Source organism: Taudactylus pleione, unplaced genomic scaffold (assembly GCF_031769625.1).
Source record: "Taudactylus pleione unplaced genomic scaffold, aTauple2 ptg000041l, whole genome shotgun sequence".
Classification (NCBI taxonomy): domain Eukaryota; kingdom Metazoa; phylum Chordata; class Amphibia; order Anura; family Myobatrachidae; genus Taudactylus; species Taudactylus pleione.
The window spans coordinates 58,053,027-58,073,993 of record NW_028284443.1 but is presented as its reverse complement, the minus strand read 5'-3'; the positions used below and the strand labels follow the sequence as shown (position 1 = coordinate 58,073,993).

At 42.1% G+C, this 20,967-nt stretch overlaps 1 protein-coding gene across 3 annotated transcripts in view; it reads left to right on the top strand.

Annotated features, from left to right (window-relative positions):
- Positions 1-17,989, top strand: part of GPC6 (glypican 6) — a 754,231-nt gene extending 736,242 nt beyond the window's left edge. For all 3 annotated transcript variants that reach the window (XM_088457100.1, XM_088457092.1, XM_088457109.1), the window contains one exon: positions 16,771-17,989. In XM_088457100.1, the coding sequence (XP_088313226.1) occupies positions 16,771-16,973 (203 nt within the window). In that variant the 3' untranslated portion in view covers positions 16,974-17,989. The remainder of the gene's footprint in view (positions 1-16,770) is intronic.
- Positions 17,990-20,967: the final 2,978 nt, after the last annotated feature.

The following is a 20,967-nucleotide window of genomic DNA, read 5'->3' as shown; positions in this document are numbered from 1 at the left end:
TATATCCATTTAAACTACCATCCACCCACATTTTCCAGTTTTGATTAACACTCTGCCTCACACTAGTAAATTAAGGAACATAGGTTTATACTCAGAATTTCGAAAGACCAGTACAGGCACACAGTGTATTTTAAAACACTATTTCACATTTATTTGCACTTATATATTTTTTGTCACATATTTCACTATTTTATTAAATACATTTTATTGGGATTTAATAAAAGTTATATTTTTAAATTAAGTGCACCATATACAGATCCTTTTTCTTCCTTTTCTTCCAGTTGGGATGAAACCAACACGGGGTGGTCTAGTTGGATACTGACCAGGTTTTAGGGGGGGTTAAGGCCCCGGTTGGACCTCCCGTTGGTGTAAACTGGACAGACCTTTTGGATTTGGATGTAAACTTTACAGAGGTGTGGCAATTGGTCTGGGATGCCTAATGGAGTGGTTGGGGTCCCGGTTAGACCTCACGGCAGAGTGTGCTGGGCAGAACTTTGACCCATGGAGCCTGTTCTGAGCCTTTCACAGAGTGGTAACATTAGATCCCAGTAGACATACCTAGGGGGTTGAGGTCCTGGTCGGACTATCCATTGGTGTACACTGGGCAGAGCTTTGACTCAGGACGTTGGGCAGAACTTTGACTTGGGGAGCTTATTCTGGGTCTTCAACTGGATAGATTTGGATAAAAGTGTCACAGAGGGGTGGCAGTTGGCCTGCAATACCTAATGGAGTGGTTGGGGTCCAAGTTGGACATCACAGCGGAGTGCGCTGGGCAGAACTTTGACCCAGGGAGCCTGTTCTGGGCCTTCCAATGGATGGATTTGGACGATATCACATAATTTGGATGAAAACTTCACAGAGTGGAAACATTGGATCCAAGAAGACATACTAGGGGGTTAAGGGCCCGGTTGAACCCCTTGTTGGTTCTGGGCAGAATATTGACCTTCCACTGGATGGATTTGTAAGTATTGTATTCTGGGTCTTCCAATGAATGGATTTGGATGACTATTTCACAGAGGGGTGGCAATTGGTATGAGATCCCTAATGGAGTGGTTGGGGTCCCGTTCGGACCTCATGGCCAAGTGCGCCAGTGCAGAACTTTGACCCAGGGAGCCTGTCCTGGACCTTCCACTGGATGAATTTGGATGATATCACAAAATAAAACTTAATAACTTGAAGATTTAAACAAAGGCAACGCCGGGTACTTCAGCTAGTTGTTAATAAAACATAAAATGTGAATTTACTTTGCTTTAGGGAAATAGGATGTTGATGTATTCCATTTGTACAATGTGTCATTGGTCTCTTCAAAAAGGAACCAGCTGTAGTCCCCCATCATTGCAGGGTCCCAGCTTCTTTGGTAGCGATGCTTCATTGTCAGAATGTCTTGGTAAAAACATTGACCCTGTTCATCACTTACACTACCCGGATGTTCAGGGAAAAAGTCTGTACGAAAATGTAAAAAGTTAATTTTAAGTGACATTCTAAAGCCAATTTTCTTGTAGTTTTCCAATAGTTCATTCATGATGGATATGTACATAGTTGGCCTCTTTTCTGTTCCCTAAGAATCCACAAACAGCAGCCTTGAAGGAGGACTAAGCAGCAGACTCAATTTCTGTCAAGCATTAAGTATTTAATCTGTAATCAGTTTCCTTATTTGGTTGCAACAGATATGCCTTTGTTTAGCTTTGCTTTGCTTAACTTCCAAAAATTACTTCAGATAACTGAAAGCCTGGCCTTCTTTATCTAGGACTTTCATGAAATTCTTCATTAGGCCCAACTTAATGTGAAACAGGGCAAAATGATTTTAAGTGGCTCAAACAAAGGAGTGTACTTGGCGTTTTTCTCTCCAGCAACTTTGGTTTCTCATTCTGGCCACTTCTTTGTGATAGTGATTTTTAGTGTCTCTGCTGTCCCATAAACACAGAAAACAGTAGTACTTTGTGACTCTACCTTAGAAACCTAACAGCATTGCAACACAACAAAGATTCCATCTATGATCCTTATACTTGATTCCCTCCAACTACACAGCCATACGTTCATAAGTTTCTTCCACGTCCACTGTATAGGCCAGAGGCACTAAAGGGAGTTTGTTCCGATTATGGAGTACACCAAACTCAATCATTAAACTGTTAACATCAGTACACAGACACATATTACATTTTTCTTTTTTTTTTAATTTGGCCAATGAAAAGTTTATTATTACAAAACTTAAAATTGTCGTAGTTTGAGCCAAAAGGTTCCATTGTTGCAGCCTAGAACCCAAAAGTTTGACATCTTGTTTTGACAGTTTCAAATCATGAACCAAATCAATTAATTCTTCCAGTTCTATGATATGAGGTGATTTGTTTTGAGTTTTGGGGTGATACTGTAATTTCTGTATCTTCTGACTCGCTTTCCTCTGATGTCCCTAAATGACTGGTACACACACGAGGTACAGGAACAGGTTAGATTAGGGACAGCAAATAGTACCATACGGCGATTTCTTTTCGAACCATTCTGTCAGACTGTTTACGCAGGTTATGCACAAAATATGGGGTGCCCAGATTTTAACCTGGTCACCTTTATTAGCCTTTATATCAAGGCGACAATAGGCTTGCTTGCATACAACAAAAGTTACGAGGATGATTTAAATGCCCATAAATCTTAGCAGCTGCCAATACTTCATATGTACAGTACTTACAAACATTGCAAAAAATGTTCTCTTGAAGATGCAAAATAATGAACACAAAAAATACCACTGATTTTAACCTGTAGAAATGAAAACAAAGGTAAAATTGCTACTTGCACTGGTCACTGCCAATGGTGTGAGGGCCACATATCTTCTTATGTGATCAGCCATCAGCCAGAGTGCTAAGTCCCCTCTCAAATGGTGTGGCTCCTTAATGGTTAGATTTTGGTGATCACCCAGACAATAATACCCTGCACGATGGAAAACCTTTCATTTCATCCACAGATGTGATGACGACACATAAAGTCACCCTTATTTGAAAGAGTCTTAATTTCCACCCACAAGGACCAAAGATATAAAAGGATTAATTCAATTAAGAGCGAGTTTGCGAAAGCGAGTTTGTATCATGAAATTTACATACATTGTGTAAATGTACTCATTAATAAAATGATAGATTTGATTGGAAATGCCAATTTGTGGGACTCGCAGTCAGGATGCGTGACTTTTCTACAAAAAACGACCTGGAGAAAGTGCATGAAAAAGTAGAAAAACCATCTGGACTCCCAAAAAAGTTGCAACTGAGATAGCAGGGCCATATAGAAGGCTGTTAGTGACTATCAGGAAAGTAGTGGAGGTTTTCAAAAAGTATCAAATAGTTGATTTTAGCACTTTTTGTCAATGGTGGCAAGCAAGTGTTTTTCATCAAATTAAAGTCTTACCAGCATTTTTTTGGTACATAAAAATGTCTGTAAAGTGATATTTCAGTGTTTTAAAACCATTTTGTAAAAGTTGAAAAAAAAATGCTTTTTAGCTCCCATCTACAAAGGTTCTAAAACTCCTCTCCCATCAATACACCTCTACATACTTGTCCAATATAATTCAACCATGGGCGTAACTACCATAGGTGCAGAGGGTGAAGCTGCTATGGTGCTCAGAGTTTAGGGGCCCATCTTCCTTCTCAAAGTTATGTGTGTTATATACATTTTTTACCATTGAGTGGTACATAGGAGTCCTTACAATCTTTTGCTATGGGGCCTTCAAATACCTAGTTACACCCCTAAATTCAACCCATTATTCAGCTCTTAAGAGAACCTTAAATTTGACATATCTTTATTGGCCAAATTATGCATTTAAACCACTTCAAGTGCATGATTATTCATTGGCAAGGGTGTACCAGGGTGTCCTGGCATTTTTACCTTGAAATAAAGATTTTCCTTACCATTTCATCTCCTTAAGGTAGTGTGCACAAAAAAACACAAATGTCCGCAGAAAAAGCAATGTGAGTTTGGAATTCAGTTGCATATGCAATTTGTAGTGAGTTCCCCGTGAGAACATCTTGCCGGACCCAACTCGCATCTAATTTGATTGGCCTCAAATAGTCCGAGCTAATAGCATAAATGAGAATCCGCTCCCAGCCTGCGATGTGAGTGCATGAGCAAAACACTATACATGTCCATGCCATTATTCAGTCATATGGAAAGGCGCCCCCAGTCATGGCTTTGAGATCTACTTATTTTAAGATGCGTGTGATTCGCCATTCAATGTTATTTTATAGTCATCATGCTTTAGAGATGCCAGTCATTTTCTTCAGTGAATGAGTGCATGGACACATCATTTAAAGCATGATTTGTTCTGCATCTTGTGGGAGTTATAAATGAACAGCAGATTAATAATTAAAATAAGCTGAAGACGTGTATTCTTAGATACCTAATCAAGTGCAATTAAGTTCCAAGAAATTTGCATAAAAATTACAAACCATTTTATTTATAACAAGAGAAAAATGCTGTGGGTATTAAGGAAATTAATAGTAACCAACAGAAGATCCACCAGTGAAATCATGACAAGTGAATAATGTGGTCTTCTGGCAACATTCTCTAGTGGTAAGAAGTTAGATATTGCATTATAGACCATCACTCTCCAGTCTTATTCAGGGACTCACATATAACAGAGGACCTGATTCAGCATGGATTGCAACTGCTAAAGCATATGCAGACGGCTATTTGTTGTGTACTGGACATGCGTATGCATCACAGTGCGCGTGCGCGAGGGCATCACTGTGATCGCACTGTGATCATGCAGACCACGGAGAGCCATCGCAGAGTGATTGAGAGGCATTAAGAGTTTGGGGGTGGTGATGGGGGGTGGTCTGAGAAACACAAGTGTGCCTGGCCGTTTGAACACCGTTGCATGGGCGTGCATAAATTATTCACTGCCACAGCATACGCAGCTTGAGTACTCACTTCATACAACGAGGATAACAATTTCTGAGTAAGGTCAGACCTGCTGTAATTGTGCGTGAGAGGCCGATATTACATGATGTTCATGATGTATATGCAGGACTGCAAGGTATTACGAATGTGAGATAGCAGTAGTGGGCGGCAGTGGGCATCTCTATGCTGGCTGTACGATGGCATTGCGCTAACATTCATTAGCATATTTTCGCAGTAGGGCTGCGTGAGTAATCACAGATGTAATCGCAATAGAGATCCGTAGTGATTCAGGCCCAGAGTACACTATATTGAGACAGACTAATCAGCCAATTCTGAACATGACTTACAGCTGTATGCAAAATATAGTTGCCAGTTTCTTGCAGATAATTACCATCCGTGTTGCATGAATGGAGGTTTTAACAGTCAGTTTTTGTCACAGGAGAAATCAGCGGCTCAAAGTATAGTAAAAGTTGTTGTAGCTAATTGCCATCTGTATTGCATGAGTGAAGTTTAACTGTTAAGGTAATAACCATCAGTACTGCATGACTGGAACAGGAAACAGTCACAAGAATGCTCAGCACATCAATGACAGATAAAGTTACTTAGCTTATCTTGGCTTTCATCTCAATGACACTGTTAGGGCAGAATCCAAACGCAAAGTGTATAAAGGCTATACGCCAAGAATTTCTGATGCGTTTCTGCAGCAATTACTGTGGTTCCATCAGAGGAATGTATCAGTGATTAAGCCATGGATATGTAATGATGCTCCAACCAAATAACTGACAAGCATAATAAAAACATTTTCATTGCCAAGTAGAAAAACAACTTGTTCTTTGGTTGGAGCAATAACTTTGAATAAAAATGTTTTAAAGGAAATGTAGTAAAGAAAAAGTTTCTCAGCTGTTAGGTAACCAAATAATCAGGATAAAATATAAACAACAATTTTGGAAGTCCCTTTTCACAAATAAAAAAGTATACTGAGCCATCCAGGATATTTTACTTATTTTTCGATTGGGTTGGTGTAATAGGAAACTGTGCTTTTCTTTCTGTATGCAGACTTCTTAGTATTTCTCTGTTGCATCACTCTATACTCAAAAGGTGGTAATGGACAGGCTAGCATAGAACGTATGGTATAGTAAAGGTACTTTATGTGCTATGTGGGTTGGAAGCAGGCACAGGTGCACCTCCTGACAGCTCAGCCAGCCTAGGCTGGTGTTTGCACAGTAGGAGGGATGAAAATCAAGGGATCCCCAATAACGACTGAGAGCAGCACTAGGCGATGGCAGTCAGGGCTGGTGGCACAACAGCAGGGAAACTTACAACTTTTGGTCCCCTTACAATAGAGACTATCAGGCCAAGGCCATTCAGCACAGGGCTCAAAATACATTTTCGGAGATTTATCAAAGCTTGGAGATCGATAAAGTGCACTGAGAGATAAATTCCATTGTGTTAGTAAGACCAATAGTTAATATGACCATGTTGATATGACCAATATTTATTTTTAAAGATGATTAAAACACATGGTGGATTTTACATTTCCATGCTCTAAGGATATGAGAAATAAATTCCAGACTGTATAAGTATTACTACCAGGCCATTCTTTGGTCATTCATGGTATGGCTTGAAAGGAAGCAGGTACTTTATGTTTTTATTTTTTAACCTATGGAATCTAGGGGGGAGATGTATCAAAGCTCAGAGAGAGCTAAAATACCAACCAATCAGCTCCTAACTGTCACTTTTTATTTTTATAGATAGCATTCCAGAGACATCTATACAATACAAAAAGCATCTAGTGGCTGCCATACACTGCGCATCCTAGAGATCACCATAGTAAATTAGACGTTATATCTAGATTTTGCAACCCTAAAGATTCACCTCACCCCTACAATAACACATTCCCTCTCCTTTTGAGTACAGCATGCTCAGGAGCATAGGGAGGGCAGAGCAACTGGAACTTGTGCTCCGGGGCCATCAGGGGAAGATGGCGCCATTTGGCAAGGCTGTATTATATGCTGGACTGACAGTCATAGAGCATGCGGTGGCATGCACTGTGAGCTTACTCTAGAAGGAGGGGTAGTGTGAGGGTGTGGGTGGCATTAGAGCTTCAGACACCAATATAGGAGGGCAGGAGGGAAACTGGCTGCCAGTGCATGGTAGCGCTTCCTTGGTGGTGCTGATGTCTGCGATCAGGCTGACCCAAACAGTGCAGAGGGTGGAGGAGTGAGGCACTGACCAGCGGGAGATCAGCAGTGGAGGATCTTGGATGTGCTAGCTGATGCACCATAGACCAGGGGAGGGAACACTAAAGAGGCCGTAGCTGCTACTGCTGCTACTACAGGTAAGCAGAGCAAAGTTAAGGGAAAGGTGACATGGTGACCATATAACACAGAATGAGTGAAATAAAGAAAGGGTAATGCAGAAATAGAGAACTGGCAGAAAGGGGGTACAAATAGAGCCATTTGGAAGTAGAAGGGGGGCACATAGAGACATTATGGGGTACAGATAGCAGAATAGAGAATCAGAAAGGGGGTACATATACAGATAGAGGCACATAGAGACAAGGGGGCACAAATAGAAGCATGTACAGACAGAAGGGGGTACAGATAGAAGCATGGACAGACAGAAGGTAGGACAGATAGAACCATGGACAGACAGGAGGCACAGATAGAACCATGGACAGACAGAAGGAGGTACAGATAGAAGGAAATGTTCTATCTGTACCCCCTTCTGTCTATTGGATGGTTTAGGTAACACAATAAATCACTTCAAATTTTATAGACAGGTCACTTGAGATGTGGGTCTCGATTCAGAGGGTGGGGCGGACATATGCCAGATGTACTGACATGTCTACACAAATAGGTTTAATATCAGTTAAAGTACACAGGTCGGACTATACTGACAGTGCAGGCGTGAATCAAAGTTGGAGGGGCCCCAAATCTATAACTCTTTAGACTGTCCAGACATCCGCGACCACACACAAACTGTTGTCATTGTGTGTCACTCAAAAGTCGCACAACACGCGTTGTGGTGATCTCAACACCATGGCTCGAGTCGCATGACTTTTGAGTGACACACACTGATAATAATTTGTGTCTCTGAAACAGTGAGAGAAACTAGGTGGCTGATTGTGCTGTGTGTGAACGGCTGTTACCGGCGCAGCTCAGCTTGGCAGGCAGGCGCACCCTGGGGCAGGGAAGCTACTGATGTTGGCCAGTGTGCCCTTTCCCCTCGGTGGAAACTAGTGAGTAGAGGTGGGCTCTGTGTGATACACAGCAGTGTGCCCTGGGTGGAGAAGGGAGGGGTAAAAAAGTTACAAGGAGGAGAGTGGTGAGTAATAGCAGGCACAGAGAGGACAAGGGCGAGATGAGGGTGGCACAGGGTGCATTTCTTATCCAGCAAAACACGGTCTCTATAGAATATTCATGATTTTACTTTTTCAATTCAAATTAGGCTCACATAGTCGCCAACCAGGCCCACTTTATAAACATTCAGGCCCTGATTCAGAGCCGGACGCTCTGACAGAGCGCTCGCTCTGAATCAGGGCCTTCCCTCCTACTTTTTGGAGCGGCCTCCTGGCCGCTCGCATAGCTGTGGGTGACCACCCACAGCTATAGCGAGTGGCCAAAATGATGGTCGCGATGGTCAAGACCATTGTGACCATCGGGCTTGCGATGAGACCCTTGCAGTAGGGTCTCGCTGCCGCAAGCCCTGGAGTGCTTTTGGCTCTATCAGAGCCAGAAGCACTCCCACTGACATCACTAGTGATGTCAGTGGGGCCGGCCCCAGATGGTAGGCGTTCCCAGGGGAACGCCTCCGTCTGGGCAGCCATGCCCCTGGCACACCCTCCAAAGGGGGCGTGCTGTCAATCACCATCGACAGCATGCTCCCTTTGGTGCGAGACCCATAACGACGGCTTGGCTGTCGTTATTGGGGTCTCGACCATGCGCACGACGGAGCCACCTCCGTCGTGTGCATGCGCACTTGGCCAACATCGACCCGCTTGCGAGCGCTCAGCGCTTGCGAGTGGGTCTGAATCAGGCCCTCAGTACGGGTAAGGAGGGAGGGCACGTAGTATAGACATGCTCCTGGCACCATGTCTCCACAAATAATAAAGAAATATTGTAATTCTCAATCATTTTAATATTTATCACTGATTAACATCCTACTGTTTATCATATAGTTTTGATGCAGCAACAAAAAATAAATATAAAAAAATAATATTATGTAAGTCTGTTAAATTCACAAGAGGATGACCATCATGTGCTTGCACATGGAGCCCCTCCTTCCAGCCATCGAAGGGCTGGACAAGGCAGGCATGGTGCCATCTGCCCCCTGGCCGGTACAATTCTACAATGGTGGGGCACCCTTAGCATGCATACGCTTGATGACCAGGGTACATCATTAGCATAACTACCAAGAGTGCATGGTGTGGTTGATACGGGGCCAGTCCCGGAGTGCCACAAGCACTCATCTCCAGCCATGCACCCAGTCATGGTGCCGAATGACAATACTGCTACCTACTGCTGGAATGGATGGATGTACGTCTCCTCTCAGTGTCAATGTAGATGGGGAGCATCAGGAGAAGCCAGAGGTCGTGGTGCTGGATGGGACAAATAAGAAAAAGTAAACTGAGTGGACTGTGGGTGAAATGTACTAAGTACTAACGTGATTTAAACTCTGAAAAACATAATTTTTGGAGTTCTGGCTGCATTCGGACATATGTACAAAGCTCCTAAATATGATACTTTCTGAAGCTTGGACCCATTAGGCAATGCCATCTATAGATGGCGTTGCATAACAGAAACCTATGGGCTTCTCTTCTCAATGTTCACTGAAAGGGATCCACTCTGATCCCTCCCAGTGTCCCCTGCAGCGCACATGTCAGCCAGACATGAGCAGATAGGACTCCCAGGTCATAACCCCGGAAGTCCTGTCATCACAAAGGACAGTTATTTCCGGAAGAGCTGTCCTTTACGATATTAATCACAATACTAGGTACATACCGGTGTTATGTACCTGATAAGTGGTGGGATGTACCGCACCCATAATGCAAAGCAAGTGAAGCTATATATGTAGACACACACACACATATATATATATATATATATATATATATATGGCTAAAAAGGGCTGGCACATCCTTAAAGTGAAAAAATATTGAATCCATCACAGAACAATCCATAATAAGCATCCTTCACAAAAATGCATATTCGTGAAAGAGAGGTCACGGCATAGGGGTGACTGGAAACTAGAACATAAATATGGCAGCATCAAGCAACAGTCAAAAATCCATATGATACTTATCACAGGTCAAACCCCAGCGTGTGAGCCCGACAGCTGTTTCGGTGTTTACTATGACACCTTCATCATGGGCAGCAGAATGTATCCCCAACAAACACACATAAATACCTGTATAGTGATTGGCCAAACACACACACCTGTATCAGGGACGAAGACCGACATTGTCAGACCCGGAAGTAGGGTAACTCTTAATTGTGTGAGCCTCATCCATGCCAAGGAAGTGATGCTCCGAAAACTGGAACTCGTCACAAATAGTCATGGCAACCGTTAATAACAAGCTAATGTGGTGGTGCTCGTTCCGAAAAACAGAACTCGTCACTGGTTGTCAAGGCAACCGCTAATGACAGGCTAGTGTAAGCAGTAGTGGCGCCCAGGGACCAGAGCTAGCCACCCGCATATAAAGCCGAAAATAGTCGAACAAAAGCCACAACATAGTGGTATAAGTCCATGGAGTATACTCACAACAAAAAGGTGACAAAAACGGTAACTTGTAAAGTCCCCATAGGTAACCATGGTAACCACTGACATGGCATGGGTGACATGTTCTAAACAAACGAAACTGGTCACCCATTAATATGTCAACACATATATAAATAGTAACCAACTCCATTAATATACTGGGGTGTGTGCCAGAGGTCAATATATACAGGTATTACCAACAAATATTGCACATGGAAAAAAAAAACAAATAGAGAAGATATTCAGCATATTATTATTATTATTATTATTATTATTATTATTATTATTATTATCCTTTATGTATATGGCGCCACAAGTGTTCTGCAGCGCCTTACATAGTACATAGAACTAATAAGTGAACAAGAAACAAGTAACTTACAGTACATTACAGTGCAGGACAAGGACACAACTTAAATACATTGCTGAAATAGTGATTAAAGCACTCACAATAAGCTGCCGGGAGTTGGCGGTCCCGTGATAGGTGCCCTAATGGGGAGTAGAGAGTAGAAGAAAATGTAAAGAGAAGCACATGAGGGAAGAGGTCCCTGCTCATGAGAGCTTACATTCTAAGGGGAGGGGCAGACAGACAGGCATGACACAGAAGGGGAAGATAGGAAGGAAAGAGCATGAGGTGGGTTAGGAGGAGTGCTGGAAGGCCTTGATGAAGTAGTGGCTCTTGAGAGCCCGTTTGAAGATTTGTAGAGAGGTGGAGAGTCTGATAGGGAGAGGGAGAGCATTCCAAAGGTAGGGAGCAGCACGGGCAAAATCTCGGATGCGGGAGTGGGAGGAAGTAATCAGTTGGCAAGAGAGGCGGCATGCATTAGTTGAGCGAAGTGGGCGGGTGGGAGTGTGAAGGGAGAGAAGGTCAGAAATGTATGCGGGAGAGGATTTGGTGAGGGCTTTGTAGGTGAATGTGAGAACCTTGAATTGGCATCTGAAGGGGAAGGGGAGCCAGTGTAGGGCTTGAAGGAGAGGGGAAGCAGATATAGAACGTCTGGAGAGGAAGATGAGCCGAGCAGCAGCATTGAGAACAGATTGTAGTGGAGAGAGGTGAGAGACTGGGAGGCCAGCTAGGAGAAGGTTACAGTAGTCCAATCTGGATATGACCAGTGAGTGGATGAGGGTTTTAGTGGCATCCTGGGTGAGGAAGGGTCTAATCCTGGAGATATTTTTTAGGTGAAAACGGCAGGACTGCGAGATGTGCTGAATGTGCGGTTTAAAGGAGAGGGAGGAGTCTAGGATAACTCCAAGACAGCGCACTTTGGGGCTAGAGGAGATAGTTGTGCCATCAATAGATAACGAAATTGTGGAAAGTGATGTAGTGGAAGAGGGTGGGAAGATGATCAGCTCAGTCTTAGACATGTTAAGTTTAAGAAAGCGCTGGGACATCCACGAAGAGACAGCAGAGAGACAGTTGGAGATACGAGTAAGGAGCTCAGGGGTGAGCTCAGGGGTGGAAAGGTAAATTTGAGTATCATCTGCATAGAGATGATATTGGAGGTCAAAGGAGTTAATGAGTTCACCTAAAGAGGATGTATATAGGGAGAAAAGGAGAGGTCCAAGAACAGAACCTTGGGGAACTCCTACCTTTAGTGGAAGTGGAGGGGAAGAGGAGTCATGAGAGGACACAGCGAAGGAACGATCAGAGAGGTAGGAGGAAAGCCAGGAGAGGGCAGTTTCACGTAAACCGAGAGAGTAAAGGATTTGCAGGAGGAGAGGGTGGTCTACAGTGTCAAATGCAGCAGAGAGGTCAAGGAGAATGAGCAGAGAGTAGTGGCCCTTGGATTTGGCAGCAAGGAGGTCGTTGCTGACTTTCGTGAGGGCAGTTTCCGTGGAGTGGAGAGATCGGAAGCCAGATTGAAATGAGTCAAGGAGGGAGTGGGAGGAAAGAAAGGTGGTAAGGCGGTTGTAGACAATACGCTCAAGGAGTTTGGAAGCAAAAGGGAGAAGAGAGATGGGTCGATAGTTTGAAAGTATGTTAGGATCAAGGGTAGGTTTTTTAAGAATGGGGGAGACAAGAGCATGTTTGAATGCAGAAGGGACAGTGCCAGATGATAGGGAAAGATTAAGGAGGTGAGCCAGATGGGAACAGGCAGAAGGAGACAAGTGGGAGAGGAGACGGGAAGGGATAGGGTCAAGAGGGGAGGTGGAAGGAGGGGAGGACCGTATGAGGGCCAAGACTTCCTCTCCAGAAGCAGGGGAGAAGGATGTCAGAGTTGGTGAGACAGAAGGGGAGGGGTGGTAAGGGCAAGGAGGGAGAGGAGTGCTAAGGGTCTGATGGGATATGATGTCCTCACGTATGGAGTCAATTTTAGATGTAAAGTAGGTGGCAAAGTCGAGGGCAGAGAGCGAGGAGGGAAGGCGAGGAGGGGAAGGGCAGAGTAGGGAGTTGAAAGTGGCAAAGAGACGCCGGGGGTTTGAGGACTGGGAGGAGATGAGGTTCTTGAAATATGTTTGTTTGGAGAGAGACAGGGAAGCACTGTAGGAGGAGAGAATAAATTTGAAATGGAGGAAGTCAGCCTTAGAGCGTGACTTTCTCCACTGACGCTCCGCAATTCTTGAACACTTTTGTAGGTATCTGGTGCATTTGGAATGCCAGGGTTGTGGTGTGGATCTGCGAGGGTGAGTGGTTATTGCTGGAGCAACAGAATCAAGAGCAGAAGCAAGGGAGGAATTGTACAGGGAAGTAGCTTGTTCAGGACAGGAGAGAGAAATGATAGGGGAAAGAAGAGAGTCCAGCAGGGAGGAAAAAGCAACAGTGTCAATAGCCTCAATATTACGCTTAGTAATGGTAGCCTTGATATGATATAGTAAAAGAAAATACATTATCTCAATGCAGGTATACCATCCCATATAGATAAAAATAAATGTATCTACAGAAAACAACCCAGTGTCAATGCTTCATTAAGTCCGTTAGGAGCTAGAGAGTTCAAACGGTCAATCCACATACATTCATGCTGTAATAACAATGTATCATGGTCTCCACATCTTCTCAGAGGGGGAACATGGTCAATAGGAAGAAAACTCTCTCATAGTATGTTTAAGGAGAGCAAAATGTCTAGCAACGGGAGGCGTATTGGAATCTACCAGTGACATGGCTTTTTTAATAGATGAGCGATGTAGGGCAATTCTCTCTTTAAGATGTCTAATAGTCTTGCCCACGTAAAGTAGTTGACAAGGGCATATAATGACATAGATAACATAGCGACTGTCATAATCCAAATGGAATCTGATGTCATATTTAACCTTCGTGATAGGGTTTGTGAAATGTGTCCCAACATTAAGAAATTGGCAATTAACGCAACCCTGACATCTGAAGACCCCATTTTTAGGCTGCAGCCACGTGTTTTTGTTCTTTAAGTTGGGACCAAGGGCCTGATTCAGAGCCGCTCGTAAGCGGCCGCTCGTTCGCTCCGAGCGATGTTAACACAACTGCGCATGCGTATGGGTTGTAATACGCATGCGCGAACCAGTCATTGCGGTCAGAAATTGTGTGCTCGCAAAATAGCGAATGCCTGCTATTTTGAGCGACAGGATGAGGCGTTTGTGGGTGGTAACAGGGGAAGGTGCTTGAAAACGGGGAGTGGAGATCCGAACGCAGGCGTGCCAAACGGTCAAAATGGGCGTTTTAAGGGTGTGCATAATTAACAAAGCAGCGTCATCGACTACGTCACTTGGTTGTCTTTTAGCCTGAACTGCTCGCATGATTGCGGTAGGAAAATCCAACCACAAGCACTGCGAGCAGTTCATACGCCTTTCGATGCACTCGATTAATCTAATAAATAGCGGAGATAACGTAGGATGCCTCAAGAGGATGAGAGCAGAAATCTGTGTGCCTGTGGCATTCAAACCCGATTGGAGCAACAATTGAATTGCTCCATTGGGCACCCATTAGTGTCTGGGCAAAAATAATTGAATTTTCCCCCTTTGTGCCCAAAAAGCAAGTGGGTAAAAGGGATGCCATCTGTATCCAGCCAGCAAGTAAGGCTGGCTGTCTATGTCCAAAAATCAAAAGTGTGCAGTATCTGGTCTGCTCTTAAAAAATGTATTTGTATCCAAAAAGCAATTGGGCAGTATATGTATGCTGTTAAAATAAATTATTTGTGTCTAAAAATCAAGTGGGCAGTATCTGGGCCACTGCTAAAAAAAATATTTATGTTTAAAAGTCATACAACAAAAAAGAAAATCAACCCCGCACCAGTATTTGGGTATTTCCAAAGTTTTTTCTTTGGTCCTATACTCCTAACTTTATATTATATTTAGTCTGGTTAAAACTCCAGACAAATATTTCCTATGAGGTGCTACCCACAGTTCAAAACATAATCAAAATAAACACAAGAAAAAGAAGAGCGATTTTTGGGGTGCACCCCGAGAATTGCTCTTCGTTTTCTTGTGTTTAGTTTGATTGTGTTTAAAAAAGCAAGTGGGCAGTATCTGGGCTGCTCTAAAAGGATTTTCTACTCTAAAACAAATTAAAACCTGGATTAGGAATTTCATGAAGCAGAACACACTTAATAATCTGATGCTGATTTCACTAGAGGGACCAGATCCTACAGATTTTGATTATGGAAAAGCTGCAGACAACTGGGCCTCTAAGAAGAAGAGAATAATGAATTTAATATATAAAATGGTAATGTTAAATGTTAATCTCTAGTTTAAATCAATATAAGATCAGGATTTCAACATTTCATTATTGCGAAGGCCCCCAAAACGCAGCTTTTATGGGACTGTCCCAACCCAATAGTAAATACTTTTGTCCCAGCTGCTGGGAGTTATGTCATGATCCTGTGAGTGTGTGCTTCTCACGTTATAGACACCCCCCAAAATTCTGTGACCACACCTCCTCCAGAGGGAGGGCCCAGGAATTTGCTGTACCAGAGCCCAAGATTTCTCTTGGCAGCCCAGCCAGCTCCACTTACCTGTTGCAGATCTCACCTTCCTGTATTGCTGTCACAAAGTGCAGCCACTGTGGAGGAGGTTGAACCCCCCACATTGTGTGAGGAGGATGGGACAACATGGAGGAGGGCACAGGAGGACCCTGATGCTGTAGTAGTAAGATGCACATCCTTTACACAGTGAGAGATTCATTATTACTTTATCCTATACACCTATAGGCTGGTTGCTTCCTACACTGGTAGTACATATGTGACTCCCATAAGACCGATTTTGTGTCATTGATAGAATGATGCATACAGTTGGCCTGAGCCTGCATCAGGTACTACTACTGTAGGGCCAGCATCAAAGAACCTAATAAACATTTGGCCGGGGGGGTGTATGTCACCTGGCTGTGCCCACCTCTGCTTATATGTGTGTGTTCTCAAGCTGCATCACTATGATATTAAGTTACATGTATCTCAAAAAACATCTAACTCAAAATACAGCAGTACTATTACATACATTACATTCATACAGGGCCGTGGCTAGGGTAGTGCGGCCGGTGCCATCGCACAGGGCACCAAAGGGCAGGGGACGCTGTTTGTGCCTGTCAAATTTCTGTTTATTATCATTCTTACTTGTAGCTTCCTCTTATTTCATCCCCAGCATCTCCTGGCCTCTCCAATCTCTTCCCTTGCCCTTCCCCATGAAGCCATGGTCCTTTTTTGGGTGCATTATGTCCCTTTGAAAAATGAGGGGGGCGCCAATGCTCTTTCTGGCACAGGGCACCAAAAAGTCTAGTTCCGGCTCTGCATTCATACATCAGGTATCTCCAGGTGTAAGCTAAACTTACATTAGCGCAGTCTTACTGAAGTTTACTAACGTTTGCCTGTGTCGCCTCTCCAGGCATACGTGGCAGCAAGTATTAGATATATACAAATCTATGTAATGACACATATTTACGTCTTACATGTACATCTAACTCTAAATGAGACCTGTATGCCCAGTTTATTAACAGATCTTTGTATTGTCCTAAATTAAGCAGTGCAACTCGGTCATGGATTTATGCTCAATATTATTTGTAGGGGATTTGATATCATGTGACTGTACCGTACAACAAAATGTTCATCAATGTAATTAGACAGTGATACATATTTATATAGTCACAGCAAAGCATTAAATCTGTTGTTAGTATTGAAAAATAGGTATATTTAAAACCTACCATAATTTATCAGGTGTTTATTCTTTATTTTAAAGGTGAAGAAACAAGTGGTTCTGGGAGTGGAAGTGGCTGCACTGATGATATCTGTCCAACAGAGTATGACTACATCACCACAGAAGCTCAACCTTTTGAACCAGACAGACGAGAATTGGAGTATTCAGGAGCTTCCCCTCTTAGGCAATCACTTTTCGTACTATTCACACCTATTGTCCTAGTATTGGAGAGACAATGGAGATAATCTTGATGGCCTCAATGGGAATAAAAACTGTTTTAGTTATGAAAATAGTTAATTTTTTTCTTTTAATACACTTCGGGACAATGGACCATTTCCCCTCGAAATACTGACAATTTTCTACGTACACAACATTTTTTTTATTTCTTTACAAGAGAAGAAATCTCAGTCCTGACAGAACCACCTTCATTTACCTTAAATGTATGTCTAGTCACTTTTTTCGGAAGTCATTCTGTTAGGCCATACAATCCTAGCGGATAATTGGAATTCTGAGGTTTTGCTAAAATGATGTCTGTTTGAAGTGAACCTGTTATACACACATTTAATGACATTATTTATTTATTTACTTATTTTCAAAAGTGAAAACTGTATTTTTTCATTTATATCTCCAGTTAATATTAGGGTTATTTTAAAGATACTGTTATTAACTTTCTGATTCCTTCTGGTGGAGAAATATGCATAAAATAAAGTTGTTTCTCACCTACCTACTTGTGAATTGGAGATTTCAGCTGGCATGTTTTATATAAGTTTGAAACAAAATAGCAGTCAGAGCTGTCACATTCTCTTTCCTTTATTATTAACAGCAACAGAGCTGAACATAGTTTGTCATGCAGACATTACTACTGTTTTAGTTCTCAACAAAACAATATGGTCTTATTGCTGCAAAGAAGCTACATTTAAAGCAGCATTACCACAGATACTCTGTTTTTTAAATAGCAATTTTTGTTTATACTTTTCCCGTTAGAGTGTCATCTGAAAGACTGTCAGTGATGAAGCGGATCAGTATACCTGTGTTGGCTGTGGAAAGGGGTAATGTGACAGTGGTTGCCATAGTAATCGCATGACACTTTGCACACTTTAAAGCTTCAATAGCAGCTTGAATCACATTTAAATGATAAAACTAACAAAACAATCTCTCTTCCTATGGCTAACCAGATTGATTTATAACTAAAAAATTAAAACCTAGGTGTTACGTCAGATAAATAATGCTAGCAGATTGTGGGGGAGATGTAGCGAGTCTTCTAGAAAGGACCAGTGCAAGAGTTACCCATTGCAACCAGTCAGCTTCTAGCTATCATTTATAGAATGTACTTGATAAGTGATAGCTAGCAGCTGATTGGTTGCTAAGGACAACTTCTACACTTGTCCTCTTTAGAATGTTTGATACATCTCCCCCTGTATATAAATAAAGAAATATATATTGAATACAGGAAATATGTTTGAGGAATAGATGGCTTTAGTAATTACTTGAATATCTCCCTGCCCCCAAGCTACATTAGCAGGGTTCACTAATATTAGTTATACTGCTATAATGCCTGGTTAATGTATCTACTAATTCTCCCTTGTATGGCATATCAAAGGTGTAAGTCACGGCTGCTTTAAGACATTAGTAGGCCCAGGGCAACAATACACTAGTGAGCACTATACACTTTTCAGGGCAGCGATGTCAGATTTAGATTTAACGATACAGTAAGGATTATAATTAAAACAATTAGGTTATGGCTGAGTTAATCATTCATTTTTTTTTTACATTTCTTTTTAATCGAACCAAAATATCTAAATATTTATTGTCGTCATCCAACTCCCCTGAGACTTCCCACTTTGAGATATAATTGGCCTATTGTCTTCCTGGTACAGCAGCAAGCTGCCTGAGACTCCTGTATTTTTACCAATGCCCCCTTCAGTACTTTTATGCCCATATGCAGACAGCAGTCACCACTTATAAATGCAATAACTACAGAAGGAATCATACAGTGACACAAAACTATGAGCCTCACCTTGGAGTGTCTGTATTAGGACCAAAGGGACTATAAAGGAGGGATATGAAGTATTCTTCTTCTCCTAGAACTTCTTCAATCCTGTTATCAGTCACTATGTTCCCACGAAATATACAGAATATATGTGTACAGTGTGCTTCTACTTGTAGTCATTGCAGGTGAATGCTGCCTGGCACTAGTGAGGGAGGGGAGGTGGCAAGCCTCTAGAATTGCTCCACCTAAGAGTAGGTTTATCCACATCTGATGGTAGGAAGTAACTATCCTGTGCATGTGATATAACAGCACAGCAACCATGCAGCATGTGTAATTCATATGTGTCTGGACTTACATGGCTGATCTGGTGACCCTTGTATCAGCAAACATTACATTGTTCTCCATATGTGTAATGCACCACATCACCTCAAACTAGGTGTCTTTCCCTCTATAGAAAACGGTAACAGTATGTATGACCTAATTACAACACTGTAGATTTGTAGATTTAACAAACAACATGTAAAACAAGAATCAATTGTTAATTGTTTAAAATAAAAATAAAAGCAAAATATAATAGCACAAACCACAATCTGTTTCAGTCTAAACTGTTTTTGGCCTAACTAAATTCACGTGTTATGCCATTCAGAATATTTTGCTTCTAAAACATTTAGTCATTGATGGTAATGTATACTGTTTGTTGAAATGATGTATTGATATATATGTTTTTAATACACTTTTCATTATGCAAAAATTAACAATTTTCAATTTCATATTGTCTCCTTGATTTTCTGGAACTCATCACAATAACACATAAGACTTAGACCTGTGGGATTACTAATAATTTTAACTGATCTGTGATAAATACACATACATTTACATGGGTCTTAAAAAGAGAAAATATATTTTATTTATTTTGCTGTAGAATAATTTTATAGTTTTGTAACCCTACGTTACTATTACAGTATTCAGAATTCCAGTATGTCTGTTATGCTTTTGGGCTAATGATAAATTATAAAATAATGCCTCCACCCAAGCCTTGAATATAAGATAGACCGCTACCAGGGGCTGGCTTGGGAGAACCCCTACCTGTGGAAGAGAGACCTCTCTTACCAAAACCAGTCATAGACACACTACTAATGACATATCAGACACAAACAATACAGACTTTATTATGCTGGAACGTCTCAGGATGAAGCTCCTATGAAAGAGGGTTATACTGAGGATGCACAAGAATATAATTCATAAATCACACATACAATTATTGTCACATTACATATTTACTACTAATATGAGTGAGGACTTAAAAAAAAAGTTGTAACTTCCTATTCTGCAATCTCTAATTACAGTGCATCCGGAAAGTATTCACAGCGCGTCACTTTTTCCACATTTTGTTATGTTACAGCCTTATTTCAAAATGGAATACATTCATTTTTTTGTCCTCAATATTCTACACACAATAGCCCATAATGACAACGTGTAAAAAGTTTTTTTGAGATTTTTGCAAATGTAATAAAAAAAACACTAAGAAATCACAGGTACATAAGTATTCACGGCCTTTGCCATGAAGCTCAAAATTTACCTCTGGTGCATCCTGTTTCCACTGATCATCCTTGAGATGTTCCTACAGCTTAATTGAAGTCCAAAAAATCAGTTGATTGGACATGATTTTAAAAGGCATACACCTGTCTATATAAGGTCCCACACTTGACAGTGCATGTCAGAGTACAAACCAAGTATGAAGTCCAAGGAATTATCTGTAGACCTCCAAGACAGGATTGTCTCAAGGCACATATCTGGGAAAGGGTACAGAAAAATATCTGCTGCTTTGAAGGTCTTCATGAGCACAGTGGCCTCCATCATCCATAAATGGAAGAAGTTCGGAACCACCAGGACTCCTCCTAGAGTTGTATATCCGACTAAACTGAATGATCAGGGGAGAAGGGCCCTAGTCAGGGAGGTGTCCAAGAACCCGATGGTCATTCTGTCAGAGCTACAGCATTCTTCTGTGGAGAGAAGAGAACCTTCCAGAAGGACAACCATCTCTGCAGCAATCCACCAATCAGGCCTGTATAGTAGAGTGGCCAGACAGAAGCCACTCCTTCGTAAAAAGCACATGGCAGCCCACCTGGAGTTTGCCAAAATGCACCTGAAGGACTCTCAGACCATGAGAGACAAAGATTGAACTCTTTGGCGTGAAAGCCAGGCGTTCTGTTTGGAGGAAACCAGGCACCGCTCATCACCAGGCCTAT